At 42.4% G+C, this 17,728-nt stretch overlaps 1 protein-coding gene across 3 annotated transcripts in view; it reads left to right on the forward strand.

Annotated features, from left to right (window-relative positions):
• The first annotated feature begins 930 nt into the window (after positions 1-930).
• The window catches only part of SLC9A2 (solute carrier family 9 member A2), a 98,216-nt gene continuing 81,418 nt past the window's right edge, over positions 931-17,728 (forward strand). Inside the window, exon 1 of one of the 3 annotated variants that reach the window (XM_047744722.1) lies at positions 931-1,477. In XM_047744722.1, the coding sequence (XP_047600678.1) occupies positions 1,189-1,477 (289 nt within the window). In that variant the 5' untranslated portion in view covers positions 931-1,188. The remainder of the gene's footprint in view (positions 1,478-17,728) is intronic. The other 2 variants (XM_047744720.1, XM_047744721.1) reach the window with 2 other exon arrangements.

The raw sequence follows: 17,728 nt of genomic DNA on the forward strand, positions 1-17,728 counted from the left end.
GGAGCGGTTGGCCCTGGAAGCTCTTTCAGATCCAGAAGGAGATTCGCGCTCCCTTTCCTTCCCTTTCCTAACCACAAGCCGTCCTGTAATTAGCGGAGCAAGTCAATCTGAGCTAGGCAAATCACTGGCTTTTCACGAAATAATTATATTTCTGTTGCTCTCGGACATGTGTACCTCTAAGCCTGAAAAACAGAGAGAGATTTTTTTTTCTTTTTCTTTTTCGTGATCGGGGACAGGGGGAAAAAGGGGGAATCGACGGTGGGACAGGGAGTGAGACCCAGGACAAGGTGGAGGGAGAAAGGAAATGATTCCGTGGGAGCGTGGGAACACGGAGTCCCGCACAGCCAGTTTCGGCGCGCAGACGGAATGCTCCGTACAGTCCGCGACTTGATAACCCTAAGAAGGGGAACAAAATGAGGCTTTTCTCAACTTTCTGTACCCTCCACAGAGCTCCACAGTATGTCCCGGCTTCCTCAGCTCCCGGGCAGGGAGCTCCCCCACCCCCGCGGGGCCCGGCTTCCCTTCCCGACCCCAAGCCTGCGCCGCCTCCCCGCGTGGCCAGCGCACCCGCCTCTCCTCGGAGGTGCCTGCGGTGGGGTAAGGCCGCGACGCGTGGGTCGCGCCGGCCCCTTCGCTGGAGGGACGCCCGACGCTGCCTCCGGGGCGGGGACAGCTCCCGCCACCTTGCGCGATTCCGCCCAGAGCTGGCTGGTTCCGGGGGTGGGGGGGTCTGGGCGCGCGGTGCCGGCGAGAGGGGAGCGCGGCCCCGCATCGCCCGCGGGCTTGGGCAGGTGCGCGGCGCATCCGCCCCGTGCTCGGGTCCTCCCGCCCCGCGGCCCGGGCGCCGCGCCCGCCCCGCCCCCGCTCCGGCCCCCGCCCCCGGGCCGCCCCGGGCAGGGCCTGCAGCTGCGGCCGGCGAGCTGCGCACCGGGCATGGGTCGGCGGCCGGCGGCGGAGGGCGGCTGAGGGTGGCCGAGGGTGCGCGCCTGGCCCGGCGGTGTGGCCGTTGGCAGCGGGGACCGAGCCGTCGGCTGCAGAGACCCGGCTGCGCGGCAGGCGGCGGGCGGCGGGCAGAGGATCTCTGCTCCGCACTGTGCGCGGCCGAGCGGGCGGCGCTGCCCGGGGAGCGATGCGCTGAGCGCACGGAGGGCCGAGCGGGGGGTCGCCGGCGGCTCGGGGAGTCGACCCATGGAGCTCACGAGCACCGGGCGGAGCCTGCGGCCGCCGCCGCCACCGCTACTGCTGCTGCTGCTCCTGCAGGTGGCGGGGCCAGCGGGCACCCTGGCTGAGACCCTGCTGGACGCGTCGAGGGCCATGGGCGCCAGCTCCAGCCCGCCCAGCCCCGCGAGCGTGGTGGCTCCCGGAACGACGCCGTTCGAGGAGAGTCGACTGCCAGTGTTCACCCTGGATTACCCCCACGTGCAGATCCCCTTCGAGATCACCTTGTGGATCCTGTTGGCCTCTCTGGCTAAGATAGGTGAGCGAGCTGGACCCTCCAGCTGGGGTGAGGGCGATCGGGTGGGGAAGTTCGGGTGGGCGTCTGAGTCAAAAGGGACCCGGGGAGGAGCATTTTCAGGCTTTGATTCTGAAGTGGACATTGGCCTTGAAATAGCCCCAGACTATGAGCCCATCCAAACTCAGTGACTTGCTGCTTACTTTTGCCTCCGACGCCAAGTGGTACAGCCCTCTACCAAAGCAGAGACCTGTTTAACTGAGGGAGGAGGGCAGTGGGCTGAGGTTTAGTCCTGTCATTGGGAGAGAGGCACAGGCTAGTGCAGAGGTTTTAACAGTCAAAGCCTTGGATGATCTGAGAAGAAAGAGGCGCCTGGGCCAAGACACAGACCCTGCCATGCACCTGACTAATGAAGTGCCTGGGAGGGGACCTGGGACAACTGAGAGCCTGCAGCTGTGACAGGAACACCCTGTCTCCTCCCTCCTTTGGGCTAAGGCTGTCACTCTCCAGGAGTGGAGTTAGGCCACTGAGGCCAGTGAAGTGAGATGCATATTTAAAGACCATTAACCCACTTTTGGAGCTATCTCTTTAACTCTCATTTGGAAAGCAGAAGCTCAGAAGGTATTTTCTAATCTTCATTCCCCATTCCCCCCCCCCCCCAATAAACTTTTGTTGCGATCATGGGGCTTTGCATTATTTTGACTTTATATTTTAACTACTTTTTTCATTTTAAAATGTCTCAACTACTGTTGTAAAGATTCAAAGAAGTTATCAGGTCGAGAGAATGTTTGCATTATTGCATATGTCTTCAGTATTTGTCCTGGGAAAAATCCTGTGCTGTGTGGTAAGGCAGGTCTCCATAAAGGATTGAAGACACCTTGCCTGTCATCCTTCAGCTTATTGATTGGTGGGAGAGGTGCCGCACACGCACCAGTGACCTTAGTACAGGAAAGTGCTAAGTAGTGTGACAAACTCTGAAAAGATAATATGGCAGTGTAGGGAGGGAGAAATCACTTCCTCATGCAACGGAAGCATTTAAATGGGATTTTCAAGGATGACCAGGATATAGTTAGTTGGAGAGGAAAGGGAATAATGTTGTAGAGAGGAATAAACAGAGGCATAAATAGGGGGAAGCACAAAGCAGTCCAAAGAGCTGGGTTTGTACGATGGTGGAAATTGGGGTACCTAAGCCTGATGTCAGATTAAATTAATTAGATTCTATTAATGATGACCAAAGGAGGCACATAATGTTTAATGACTTTGCAGTCTGCCATTGCCTGGCTTTGACATGGTTGTGCTAGTTGCATGTTTTAATTCCACCTGAGAAATGGAAACAGAGGAAATGGATTTCCCCATCTATCAGGTAGGTATGTGCATTTGCATAAATTCGTTGCCTGTAATAATAAACTCAGGTGCTGTGTCCTCCCATGGTCCTCACAACAGCCCTGCCTGGAAGGACAGTTATTAATCCCCCGCCCCCCCCCCCCCCACACACTTGGTAGAGGTGGAAACTGAAGCTCCAGAGAGTTGACGTGAGCTGCCCACAGACACACAAAGTGGGGACCCAAATGCAGGCTCCTGGACTCTCTCTCTCTCAGCCTCCGTCACTGGCCTGGTGCGTTTGTGCCCTGTTTCCATGACTGCTTCTTGGTTGCCATTTCTATTCAATTACAACTCTTTGTTTTGATCTTTGCTCCTGATTATTTTAATCTAATTAATTACACTAATAACAGCCGCTGGTAGGCTCTTAAGTTCATTATCTCTAATTTTCACAACCATTCTGGGTAGGTACGATTACCCCGTTTCCTATAGGGGGAAGCAGAAGTGGGGAGGTTCCCTTGCTGGTGGGTGGGGAGCCAGAATTCCTCCCAGGGTGTCTGATGTCTCATCTTCGTGTCTCTCCTGGAGGCTTGTTTGGTCAGGAGGATTAAATGAGACTGCCCATGTTTAACATTCTTAGAAAATCCTGGGCATAGGCTAAGTGCAGAGTAGTGTCATCACTAGGAGGAGTGGAAGAGGAACTGCAGTAACCTCATGGGGTGCTCTGGCACTGTGTTTCCTTTTCCACTGTGCTGGGCTACCTCCTGCCTTTCTCTGTTTCTGTTTCAGGATCAGCTTTTTCCAAGTGCTCTTATTCTCTTTCTCATACTTGTTCTTTTTCTATCTTGATCTATTCATCTTGTTGGACCTTACTCTCTTAATTGTATGGTATCTTATTAAAAGGCTTGTTTGAGTTCATAGGTGTATTGATCTGCCCGTGGGCACTATTTTTTTTTTTAAACCCAGATGTATTTACATTCCTTGGCACTTGCTGTTCTCCCAATCTTTTAGGTAACACCCCCCCCCCCCCCAATTCTCAGCTTCACTGGCTACCATCTCCTCTTTCTCTCCTGCATCTGCATGTGACACAGAAATGGAAATAGTGTTCATGTCTCCGAACCAGAGGGTTTGAGCAGAGAGACCCGAGTAGAGACTGCCATGGGTGGTTGAAGGATAAAGTTCCCGGAGTGGAAGGTATGGTTTTAGAATCCCAAAAGCTGGTCCTTATGGTGTTTCCTAGGTTCTTCCTATATATAGTCCAGCCCTATCCTCCTGCTGCAGCTCTATCTGTCCTTAGAGGCACCTGGAAATGTGCAGATACCCCCCACCTTCTCCCCCAGGCCCTAAACTTTCTGTTGGCTTTGGGGAAGACTGTCCTTGTACTGAGGATTGCCTTTCCAGCCCATTCAGCAGTTATCTAGTCATTCTAAACTTTTGCACTGGAAAAACTTACTTTGGGGTGACTTATATGATTTAATTTGCTTATATTTGGGGCAGGATAATGAATTGAGCTGTGCCAGGATCTTGAGGTGATAAGATAACAGATGGGTTAACTCATGCGAAATGGTTTCTATTTGGGGCACTTTTATGCCCTGAACCAAGTGTACCTGAACTTACCTGCTGCAGAGAACATGGAGACACATTGCTACTGATTAAACTGAACAAAGGTAACAGGTTGCCCCAAACGGAGGCTCCGAATCACATCCGTGGGAGGTTTTAAATCATGCCAGACGGTGAATTCAGCATGGTTTGCTAGATCGCAGCCCAATATAATCTTAGAAATATTGCAGTCAGAAGTGAGCAAGTGCGGGGTGCCTGGATGGCTCAGTCATTAGGCATCTGCCTTCTGCTCAGGTCATGATCCCAGCGTCCTGGGATGGAGCCCCCATGTGGGTTGGGCTCCCTGCTCAGTGGGAAGCCTGCTTCTCCCTCCTCCGCTTGGTTGTATTCCCTCTCTCACTGTCTCTCTCTCTCTCTGTGTGTCAAATAAATAAAATAAAATAAAATAAAATTAAAAAAGTGAACAAGTGAATTTCTGGCAGAGTATTGAATGATTCAACTTCTTATTGTTTTTACTTGATTATCAGGGAAACTCAATTTCTGATTTATTTGGTTTAAAAGAAATGATAATGTGATTGCACATGTAAAGTAGGTTAAATAAATAAAAGAACATAGAATTTAGTACAACCTTGAACAGTTTTTAAAATTTTGGCAAGAAACATTCCCTTGTTTTTCACTTAGATCCTTACACATGTGAACCTGTATTGTTCTTTATTTTGAATATTTATATTTTGAGTAACTGTTGGTTTTTTTTTTTTTTTTTTTTTTTTTTTTTTTTTTTTTTTTACAGCTATAAATACACACCTTGCTTGGTAAATCCTATACACAGGGATGGAGTTCTGCAGCTTAGAATAATAGGTAGCCAAAGAATTAGAAAGAGAAAAATTTCTTGGAGTGTTCTAAGAGGGTCTTCTCTGATTTTCTTGCCCATGAAGTGGATCAGTGGGATTTGTCCTAAGCTGGGTGAGCTTGGGTATGTGTTCTACCTCTCTTCAAAGTTAAGGGACAGAGCACTGGGTCCCTGCTGTTGAAAGCAACAGGACTCCCTTCTTTGTCCTCAGTGCTTTCCCAGATATCCCCTCACTTATCTTGTCGTCTTGAGCTGACCTGTTTTCCTCTTCCAGGTGTCAGCATGAATCCTGCCCTTTTCATTTCCTTTATACCTAAACTTGGGGTTAGGATGCAGGATTTTCCACTTCCCTCTACCCTGCTGTCTTGACATTAAATAAGTTGTAGTATTGTTGTAAGGAAAAGGCAAAGCAGTTTGGTCCATGAGGGTTTCTCCACTGGGCTCCAGTCTGTCCTGATTTGAAATATGAAACCAGGTAGTTTCTTCAGTTGGTATCTATCTGTATCACCTGAGATCTCGGTCTCTTAGAAGAACCTACCCTTGCCCTTGATCTGTTTCTCTTTGTTGTGTTCGGTTTTCCTCAAGCAGCAGCTGGTTTGTCAGGGGGTGAAGCTCATGATCTTCACCTGTTTGTGAACATTTCTGAAGCTACGTCTTCCTGATGCCATGTGTTTGTCCTTAAGCTAAGAGTTTTGATCCTTTATGTCTCATAGTTTCCATGTTTTCCCTTTGGGCTAACCAAAGGGTGAAAGATGACTACAACAGCTTTCTGGAATTCTTTTCAAGATCATTTCAGGTGCCTTCTAGAATTTTTTCACTCTAACAGAGGAATATTTTCTTATCTTTTCAAAGAATAACACGTAAGTTTTCACCAAAAATGTTAGTCTCTATGGCAACTTCCACTATGACAATAATTATCATCAATGGGATACTTTTTTTAAAAAAAACAGAATTCTTTCACATATTATGAAGCCCTAAAATCATATAAAGAACTTTTTGTATAAATGTGTTTGTTCTTTGTAGGGTTGTAAAAATTCACCTGTAAAACCAAGTGAATTTGATTTGTATGTGGATAGATTTTCATCAGTGATTCAATTGCTTTTAAAAACATAGTTCTATTTGGCTTATCTATTTCTTCTTCAGTCAACTTTAGTATTTGTGTTTTTATTTTTCTGGGAAATCATCATTTCATCTGAGTTTTTAAATTTATGGGAAGGAAGTTATTTTCTATTTAAAATAATCTACTTTAACTGCATTTATTATTCTGCCTTTTTATTCCTAATACTGTTATTTATTATTATTTTTTTTTAACCTTGACCAAATTCTCAGAAGTTTATCAATTTTATACTTTTTCAAAGAATTGGATTTTGGTTGGTTTCTAGTTTATCACTTCCTTCTCTTTATTATTTAGTTACTCCTACTTTATTGGTGTGTATTTTGTTATTTTTTTCCATTCCTGAATTTAGAGCTTAGCTCGTTAGTTATTGATTTTACTTGTTTTCTAATATGTCGACTCCCACCTTACAAGTGTAGTTAATCCCTGAAAGAACACTTATAGTTGAAAACATATTTAATATTACTTTCAATAATTTCAATGATGAATATTTTTATGAACTCTGCTCTAAAATTGGCATACCCTTACACTAAAATGACATCAGTCTTATTAAAATGGACAAAACTCTTTCAATAGTTTATTTTAGTTATTACGACTCCTTTATTTATTATGATTATTATTTTTTTAGTTATTATAGCTCCTAAGAAGCCATTTCTCTTCATCAGTTTCTCCTAAATATGGCTATTTCCTTGTTTTCACTAAATTCAAAGCTATGATAAACAGACATTTAAGACTGGTACAATGCATAGTCATGATAATTCTTAGTTTATGTACATTCATCTTTATTGTAAATTGCAACAATAAAGAGCATGACAGAGACTAAAGAATTCAGGGAAGAGATGCAGATGAAATTGTAGTTTCCTACGAAACTGCATGAAATCATTATTGTTATCAATTGACAAACCATTATATTCTGAGAGAAGAACTTAACCCACCAATATCAGTGATAAAGCTAGAAAGAAAACTGTTGTATCTCATCAGGGGCACTCAGTCACTGATGTGTATAAAATCTAATTTAGTCTTCATGGAATCAAAGAAATGCCTCATGAGCTGAAATAGGAATATTAAAAGAAACTCTTCTTAAAGATGGTTTCTTGTGATCCAAATGGGTATATCTTTGAAGGATAGCAATATATGTATTGAAGGCTAGAAATACTATGCTCTGTCCTACTTTAGTTGCATTGTACAGTTTTGATATGTTAAGTTTTCACTATTGTTTAGTTCTCAGTATTTTTAAATTTCCTTGTGATTTTTAGAAAGGATTTTATTTGTTTGTTTGTATGTTTATTTTTGAGAGAGAGTATATGAGCAGTGGAAGGGGCAGAGGGAGAGGGAAAGAATCTCTCAAGCAGACTCTGAGCTGAGTGTGAAGCCTGATATGGGGCTTAATCTCATGACCTGAGATCAAGACCTGAGCCTAAATCAAGAGTTGGTCCTTTAACCCACTGAGCCACACAGACAACCCCCACCTTGTGATTTTTATTATTCTAGTCCAATAATGATTTACAGTGGTAGTTTATAGTTAGTAAACATATAGAGATATGTGGTTATTTTTTATTTTATTCATATTTTATTACATTTTGTTTAGATAGGCCTGATACTGATTTTTGATATTGATTGGGATGTTCTCTGTGGTTTAATATGTGCTCCTTGTTTATTTTTATTTAAATTTTAGATAGTTAACATACAGTGTAATATTGGTTTCACGATCAGAATTTAGTGTTGTATCACCTAATTCTATGGTCATTTTTAAACTGCGTTTTCCACACTTGCTTGAAAAAGATTATATATTCTCTGTTTGGTGCAGAATTTTATACAGGCACATGTGCACATACACAGACACACACACACATACACACGTACTAGATTAAATTTGTAATTATACTGTTCAGATCTTTAATAGAATTGCCAAGGTTTTTGCCTTTTTTTTTATCTGTTAGATTATATGGTACATTAAAATCAATCCTAATGTGATACCAATTACGGTTCATAATTTTGTTAATTTTTGCTTTGTATATTTTGATACTGTTATTAGGTGCATATGAGTTTACTGTTATGTCTTCTGAGTGAATTTGTCCTTTAATTATTAAGTTATGAACTTCCTTATTTTCAATAATATTCTTGTGGCTCATAGTCTATTTTTCTTTTATTACTATTGCTATTCAAAATAAAACTAGATTTTGCATATGTCTTTTTTTCTGTATCTGTTTTCCACGTCTGTATTTTCCAGATGTATCTCTTTTTATAATATTACTATTAAATCAGTTAGGTAATTTCCTTTCTATATATTTTATTAAACCATCTATAACTGGATTTTTTTTCTTTAAATTTTTAAAATGTCTGCAATTTCAAAAGTGCAGTTACATTTATTGTGAGTTATATATGTGGGCTTACTTTGTTCTTTATTTATTGTGCTTTTACTTGTTGTCTTTATAGTTTTCTTGTCAGTTTTTGGTTCAGTAATTTTTTTTCATTTATTTTTTATATATTATTATACATTCTGTTTCTCTTCCTTTTGTGGTGACTCTTCAATTTTAATCTGATTACCAGATAGCAGGAGTCATGCCAGGTTGCTTTGGCTCACATCTCAGTTACACGTTCCTACATATTTTGTAGTTGTATAATATTGTGTGCATAACTTAAACTCTCTGTGTTCAGTTGCTTTATTGGTTAAATGGGTAAATAAAAGTACCGATGTCATAGGCTGTTGTAAAAATTAAATTAGCTAATATATGTAAAATCTTAAAATAACTTTTTGGAATGTGATGAACACAGTATTTGCTATTTTATTATTGTTTTATCCACTTTTTGAATAATACTTAAACTATAAAACTTTTTGACTGCTGTCTGTTGCAGAATTTTAATTTTTTGTCTTATAGTTCAGACTGGGTCTATATTTAACTTCTTCCAAATCAGATTTTAATTTTTAGACCTGATTTCTATTTAATGTCCTCCAAATTAGTTTTTAATTTTTATAGGCAGTGTTTATATTTGCAGACATGCTTGCCAATTTTTTTTTTAATTACTTCTTCTGTCTCCCCTTTTCCCCCAGATTGTTTTCTTTTTACTGAAATATGTTCTTTGGTGGATACTTTAGGGAGGGCCTTTGATTGAGAAATTCTCTTAATCTTTGACAATGTCTTTAGTTTGATTACTCTCTTGAATGATTGTATAGGGGTTGGATTATTACCTCTTAAAACTTGAAAGACATTATTTCATTACTTTCTGACCCCTTTTGTTCCTAAGGAGAATTACGTTATTTTTCTCATTGTGCTTTGGAATTAATCTGACTTTTCTATTTACTTGTATTTAAGATTCTACTTTTGGTTATTTCTCATATTCTTCTGTTTCCTCAATGTGTCTTGGTATTGATTTATTTTGTTTTTGCTTCTTGGAACTTGTGCTTCCATGTTTCCTACTGCTTTTTTATTTTTTTCATCTCTTTTCTTTTCTATTTCTTAGCAATTTTATCAGATGTTTTTCTTAGTATCCCATTGCTCTCAGAGTGTTTCTAATCTGTGCTTAGCCTACTCATTGGATTTTTCATTTTAATTATATTTTCATTTATGCTGTTCGGCTCTTTGTGAAGTGGATCTCCTTTTTGTGCATACTTTTCCACTATTTAATTAATTTTTATTTCTCCTTCTATTCTTTCATTTATTTAAACTATATTCATTTTATAGTTTTTTTTTCTGTTATTTTTAGCTGTTTCTAATTCTTACGTTTGTCACGTTTACTGACTTTCCCTTTTGGATATTTATTTCCTTATATAGATTATATTTTTTGTAGTGAGCCTAGCTTCAGCAGGGGATGTTTACTTGGAAGTGGTTTGTTTCCCTTAAGTTATGAATGGTTCTTACAAAAATGGTTTTGAGTTTTCATGCTGGGACCCAGAGTTTTAGTGGGTGGCTTTTAGTACTAGTTTGGTTTTCCTATATGATTCAAGTGAACTTTATACCTGTATGTGGTATAAACCTGGAATTTTATACTTTGTAGGTAAATTTTCTTTCTGCTCAAGGTCGTAAAGAGTTGTCTTTCCTTCTATTTTTCCTTGGCTATAGGCATCTTTTAGTATTTATTTATTTGACACAATGTAGCTCTTTGAGACTCTGGAATTTATGCATGAATGCTTCCCTTACTGGTCTTATGTCAAATTTCTTGTGTTCATGTAGGTGTTCAAATACTGGGTCCTAGCACATAGGGCAGGTAACTTCTCTGGAATCCCCCGGTTCACGGTAGCTTGAAATCCTACCGTCATCTCTTGCTTTGACTCCTCTCTTTATTTCTGGCCTTCCAGACGTTTTCCTTTATTTTGAATATGGCTTGATATTCATCTTACATGTTTGAAGTAAGAGATGACTTTATCTGTGTTTGCATTGTTGGATGGCTCAGTGACATTTTACTTGGCACTTTTTAAACAAATGTTTGCTATATGATGTTTAAAACCCATGGATATGTTCTGCTTATAGAATATCATAATGGACTCTCTTTAGTGATGTAAGGTGAATATAATAAGTGCTTTCCTAGTTTTTCTGTGTGTAGGATGTGAAGATATGACTATTCTGCTTTTATCTTCTATGTTTTCATAGTTGGGTGGGAGAGAAATAACTGATCAGTTGAAGAAGTGTTGGACCTAAGTTTTGGAAAAGATGCCCCCCAGATTCGAAGCAGGAAGACCCTACTACAATTCGAGTTCTGCCATCAACTTTATTGTATGGCCCTACCAAGTCTTCAACTACTTGGTTCTCACATTTAATTAGTAGAAGTAGGGATATGTATCTGCCCCATCTGTTTAACATTTCCACAGGGATAATATGAGATACTCTGTAAGGGAGGAAGTAATTTATGACAAAGATTTTACTTTTATATAGCGAAAGAAACTTAAGCCAAGAGAAGCATGTGTTTATTATATTAAAGTGACGGGCAGACATGGGTGTATTGTCATTCCAAATGAGGCATGCACAATTACAGGTTACTCTCTTGCAATTACGTCTTTTAAATGTAATGAATCATAATTGATGTACTTCCTGCAACAATCATGCACATTGTTCATCACCATCCAAGGGCTTTCTGATCTTGATTTGTAAAATTCATCCCTTGTTTGAAGGTGTATGTGTTCCTTTCCCTGGTCAATAATTCCAGGGGAGGGAATGGGAATTCCTTTGAAGGCTCTGTGGCTGTGACATAATTGTATTTTAAAGGTGAGTTTCATGTTATTACTTAGCATTGGCTTAGAAAGGCTCAAAGTCAAATTCACAGCTGTATTTAGAAATTTCAACTGAAAGTGAGATGGATGACACATGCCCACCCGCTCTATGTGAAAGTGCTCTAAAGAGGCTTCAAAAGTTTTGTTATCCATAGAAAGTCTCTCGCGTAGTCACGAGGCAGTGGAACAATTCTTTTGCCATATCCCTGTGACCCTACCACTGGCGATTCTGCTGCTCCCTATTACGAAGCCTCTTTCCTAGGGATCCTGGGGCTGGGGAATCTGATCTGTGTAATGCAGCGGAGCAGAGTCTTTTGTTGTGGCATGGGAGGGTGGAGATGGGTGGGCCTACGTAATCCCTCTATCATGGTTTCATGAATAAAACAGCAATAGCTAACAAGATTGAAGCATTATCCCATGCCAGGTATTTGAGCTAAGAGTTTTATACCCATTGTATTATTTAATCTTCACAACAACTCAGGTTGGTAGGCACCATTATAATCCCCAGTTTTTTAAAAAAATAGATGAGGAAATAGGTTGAGAGAATTGAGGTAACTTGTCCAGGGTATCACAGCTCTTAAGGGGTAGAGGTGGGATCCGTGGCCAGTGTACCCCATCGCTCCACTGTGTTTTGCCCTGGAGAAGGATGTTAATATCTGTCTGTGGTCTCCAGAGCACCTTGATGTGCCTTATCTTAGACACTCTTAACCTTGATCTTGACTGTCAGATTTTCCCCATAAAATCAATGATAATTACATCCTGCTTACTTCATAGGATCATGGTGTGGACCGACTGAAATAATATAGGCAAGCACATTTGACTCCACAGTTAACATTAGACCAAGCTCACCACAACTCGGTGAACTGGTAGGATGGAGGGAAAGGTGGCAGAACTCGCGCATGGTACCAGAGCTGCATCTTGAGTCTAGGATTTCTGAATCTCGGTCTCGTTTTTGCCACCGTGCACAGCTTAGGGAGTATAGAATTCTAGTGGTTTTGAAATGTAGGTTTAACCCGTTAAGATTCATGGGTGGAAAAAAAAAAAAAAGTGAAAAAAAAAAAAAAGATTCATGGGTGAAGTGTTCAACCCATAACAGGGGCTACTATGTAAATTTTAATAGGCCAAAGTTCAACTTCAACAGGTTGACGGGGAGAAGGTATTAAATCTGTTTTGTGTTGCACGCATATGCACACGTGTTGACTTGCACACACACATGTGCACGTGCATCCGGCAGACATATACGTACACATGAATGACAGTCATTGGGACAGAAGCTCCATGAGGGGAGGGACTTTTCTCTCTGACTCACTGTCCAGAATGGTGCGTGGCGTGTAGCAGGTACTGAATAAGTAAGTACGGAGAAAACAAATAACCAAATAACATTTAGAGACACGTTTGCTTTCACCTCAGCTTAATCATATGGCAATTAAGGTAACCACACATCCTGGTTGTCCGTGATAGCCATGATCTGTGTTAACCAAGCACCTGTATTAATAGTGTTTCCTTCACTCTCACATACCCTCATTTATATCATCCTTTATCTGGCCACTCTACTTATAATGCCTATACTATCCTTGCACGTACTTTGAGTGATAACCTCAGCTCTGTCATCTAAAATCTGAGCTATCCAACTCTACCACTTGTTAAGTGTGGAGTTTGGGTGTGTTAGTAAGCCTCTATAACCTCAATTATTTCATCTGTAAAATAAGGTAACGATAGTGGCTTCCTTATTAGGTTGTCGTGAGGGTAGAGTTAATGCAGGTAGAAAACTTGCCACCTTCAGACCTTAGCTATGTGGCTAGACCTTGCATAAGAACAGAGGTCTTGCTTCCACCTCCAAAGCATAATGGCATTGCACCAAGAAGGTCTGTTCTGTCCAGTTATTAACCTGTAGCAAGTTGTTTGATCACCTGGGTGGTCCTGTCTCCTGCTGTTGGTGTTATGTCTGGGGTTCCCTCTAAATCATGCACATTTCATTTTTCGTTGTTGCATAAGTTAAAAAACAAAACATCTATCTGCTTTTCTAAGTTAATTTTCAATGGAAAAGAAAGGCAGTGCACACCCTTTGTTTGGTCCCAGGTTCCTGTGTTGGAAACTAAAGGGGGAACAGCCAGGTGTAATGGGCAGGAGGCTGAAGAGAGGACCCCGCACAGAAGGCTCATTCCAGTGAGACCTTCTCTGTAGGAGCGAGCTCTCTTCTTGACCCTCCCCCTAACCCCCTCTGAGCTGCTGTGTCCTTCAGGTCAGTTCACACACAGGCCGGGGTGGAAATGCTCATTTCAGCGGATCTTTTTCAAGTCCCTTTGTACTTTTTTTTTTTTTTTTTTTTTTACAAACCATGTTTCTTTAAGAATCAAGGCAGAAAAGAGTTTTAAAGCGCTGCCCGAAGTAATTGTTACTATTTAAAAATGGTCACCTGGCCCTCCTATCAGCAGTATTCTAAGGCAGAATCACATACTGGCCAACTCTCCATTTTCTCAAACCAATGGTATGAGAAACGAGAATGGGAAATTGTGGCCCCTCCTTTCCATCCGATCGAAACGTGTGGTCTTCACGATTGGTAAGCGTACACCATCCATGTCAACCGATCTTCTTAGGAGAATGGCATCATTCCTTGTGCGTGCTCTGCTGACCAGTCTGAAAGGATGTGAAAATGCTGCCTCTGGCTCAAGGAGCTCCCATCTTTAAGGGAACTAGGAAATGTACATAGGCCTGCATGAAATAGCTCCTGCCCCAGTCTCTGTGGGTCCTGCTGTGCAGCCTTCTGCCAGCACCTTGATCATTATCTGACATGTATTTATTTATTCATTAGTCACCTGGGTGTGCTCTCTGTCCCTCCTCAAGTCAAGGCTCTGGGGATGAGGGCCTTGGGTCTTTTGTTTTTGTCGACATCTGTGGAGCTGAGGAAGCATGCACTTTAAACTAATGATGTCTACATTCTCAGTACTCTTTTGTATTCTATATATTTCAGCTCTTTCACATTTAAAGTCTCTTTTGATGCTCTCAAGAGCTTTCCTTTGGTTTTGCCTTACTGCTGACAGTCATCACTCATTCACATGCTTACATTCCAAGTTCAGTTGTGAGTGCTAATGGTTTTGCTAAAGCGATTTGGTTGATAAGGTAGCTAATTTATGTATTTAATGGCTTTACTCCTTCTGCCATGATTTTTATTTTTGTCTTTCTTTTCATTTGGTCTTGATGTCTCAATTCTGTGGGTTTTTTTTTTTTTTAATTTTTTGAAAAGATTCTATTTTTATTTGAGAGAGAGAGGGAAAGAGAGAGCATCAGCGGAGGGGCAGAGGGAGAGAGAATCTGAAGCAGACTGTGCGCTGAGCACAGAGCCCAGTGCAGGGCTCGATCTCATGATGCTGAGATCACGACCTGAGCCAAGATCAAAAGTCGGACGCCTAACTGACTGCGCCGCTCAGGCGCCCCTCAATTTTGTGTTTTGAGGACACTGAAACCAGGGAAGTTACTGCTATTCCTGAATCTCTGAACAAACATGTAATTGGCAGGACTCCAGTCTTTCATTTTTCCACTAAATATGTTAGTAGCATTGATTATTATTTTAATAAAATGTAATGATTACGATGATGGTAGGACCATAGAATTCTTCAGATATCGACATCTTCAGCATTGGAGCCCCTTTGGTCTTTGCAACAATAAGTGAATGGAAAGACACATGGAGGGGCAGAGACCACCGAGCTTGTAGTCAGAAGCTGGAGAGGAGGCACAATGAAGGAAAATAGGATGATTCTGGTAAGTTTAGAAAATAGTATAATTTACCAAATAGGGTAGTTTCTTAATTTAGCTCTAGCCACCCGGGTGCACGCAGACCCCGTCTGTATAAATAGCTGGGGACTGCAGCTAAGACCCCGTCTGTATAAATAACTGGGGACTGCAGCTAAGTGTTAGCAACCACTTAATTGAAAAATGAAATTAGGTAGCAATTACTGGTGATTGTGGGTTCCTCTACTAGACTTTGATCTCTTTATTTTAAGCAAGTGGTAAATTTGCTTGGAAGCCAGTTCAAAAAGCCAGTTCACAAAGTTGCTAGTTAAAGAATAAAAAACCAAACAGAACATAAAACTCCAGCGCAAGGTGGTTGTGTGGGTGGGGTAGGCTCCCTGGATAAGCGTGTACAACTTAATGATTGGTGGGCAAACAACAAAACCCAAGTTGGCATAAATCATTTACTCACACAGGGGCTGAAAGAATGACAAAGCTGGAGATTTAACATCTGGCCTGGGGCGATAGAAAAAAAAAAAATTGCTTTTGACTGTTGACCTGCATGGAAAGTTTTGACTCTCAGTTACAGTAGACCAGAGTCCTGGATCCTGGTGTCGCCTCCCTGTCCCTCTTCCTGATGTGCAGAGGGTCTATTCAGAAACTGTCCACAGATCCTGACTCCCTGGGATTCTGTCATGCCCCCTAAAGAATGCCTACACCCAAGGAAGTCTTTACCCTCAGAACGATCTCTTTCAATCTAACCCTTCCTCCACTGACCCCCTTCATCAAAGGGGGTTGCTAAAATGGGAAAAGGAAAAAAAAAAAGGGACAAGTGTGGGCCGAGAGCCGCAGGGACCGGTGAAGCTTGGTGAAGTTAAAGATGTTTGGAATCTGAGGCCGTGAAGTTTGCTTCAGAGCCGCAGCATCTCAACCCGCAGTCCTGACGGATTCAGAAGAGTCCTGTGATGACTCTCTGTGTACTTCTCCAGAAACCCGAGTCGAGGACTTTTCTAAAGAAGAATTCTCTGCGTGTCCAAGGGCTGTGCTCATCATTTTAACAGCCTGGATGTTGTTTCCCACCTGGCTACATTAGAAATTCCCCTGGCATCTGCGGGTTACTTGACTTGGCACGGGGAGGCCCATACTTCACACCCAGACATAAAATATGCGAAAATACTTGAGGCACCCTCCAGGGTTGTCGTTATTTCCTGGTCCAGGGTTGCGGCCTTGGTGGGCCGTGAGGGCGCCCTCAGACCAGTTCGTTTCCGGGCTGTGTGGGCAATGCGGCGTGTCTCCTCGCCTTGGCAGCAACGTGTTTGTGGAAAAGATGTTTGTAAAACTCCTAGGACACGATCCGAGCCCGCTGACGACAAGAACTGACCATCTTTGGAATTCCTCCCCGGCCCATCCCACCTGTAGCTTCAGAAAGGAGACGCGAAGCTTTTCAGGAAGTAATCCAAGAGGGTCTTCTCCAGCCGGAAGACCAAGAAGGTGAAGTAAAGAAGCGGTTTTGATCCTCTGAAAGCCCATTAGTGGTACGCTCGCTGATATAAAATCGAAAACCGTGAAAAACTCCAAAGAAGAAGCGAGAAACGTTATTTACAGGAAAGCACAGTGTTTATTATTTGTTCTTTTCTTCACTGGCTTTCCTCACTCTCCAAGCACAATTTCTTCCTTAATCTTGGAAAGGAAGAAATGGATCCGCTTTTTACAAGATCATTAGGCAAAGTAATTGTGGTAGGTATACTTTGCAGAGATGCTAATTAGCTGGGCTCCAGCATGACAGTCTTAAAATTGCTGGAAAAAAACCGTAAGCACTTTTTTTTTTTTGTCCCAGAAGTCACCACCGGGCCATCAGGGCTTGCAATGGTCGCATCACCCTAATCGCTTTTATAGAAATAAGCTGGCGGACGGTAGACTGGCTGTTAAGGCGGAAGCTGGGGAGCTGCCTCCGTGGAGGTTTCCTATTTTATGATGTGTGTTGTGTGCTTGCCACTGTGGCTCAGCCTCCTTCCCAGCCAGGAGAACTTCTTTAGTCACTGGCCTGCCCCAAATGGACTGGGGCAGTGAAGCTTGGAGAGACTCTGGGCCTTTTTAGTCACCCTCCAAGCTCCTGAGAGTGGAGGGATCTGGGGCCAGGAGCATCTTTCCTGGCCACCCCTTCCTGCTCTGGGCATAGTTCTCTCAAACCCCTCTTCCTGTGGAACCAAAACATTATCGTTTGAAGGGATAGCTTGCATTCTTCCAGTTTGCAACTTCCATTGAAATCCAGAGAAAGAATAGCCTTCTCTTGTTTCCACAGCAGATGTCTGAGAGCCCCGCCTCCAGTTGCATCTGCCTTTGGCCCCAGTGTGTAGGTCTTATGTGGGACTTGAAATTCTCAGTCAGCATTGAATACAGTGTCTTCCACGAAGCAGGGTAAGCCAGAAGGACTTATGGTGACTCTTGTAGGCGTGTCTACGTGTGTGACACAGGCCCCCCACATGCACGCACACA

The sequence above is a fragment of the Lutra lutra genome, chromosome 9 (assembly GCF_902655055.1).
Source record: "Lutra lutra chromosome 9, mLutLut1.2, whole genome shotgun sequence".
In the NCBI taxonomy this organism is placed as follows: Eukaryota; Metazoa; Chordata; class Mammalia; order Carnivora; family Mustelidae; genus Lutra; species Lutra lutra.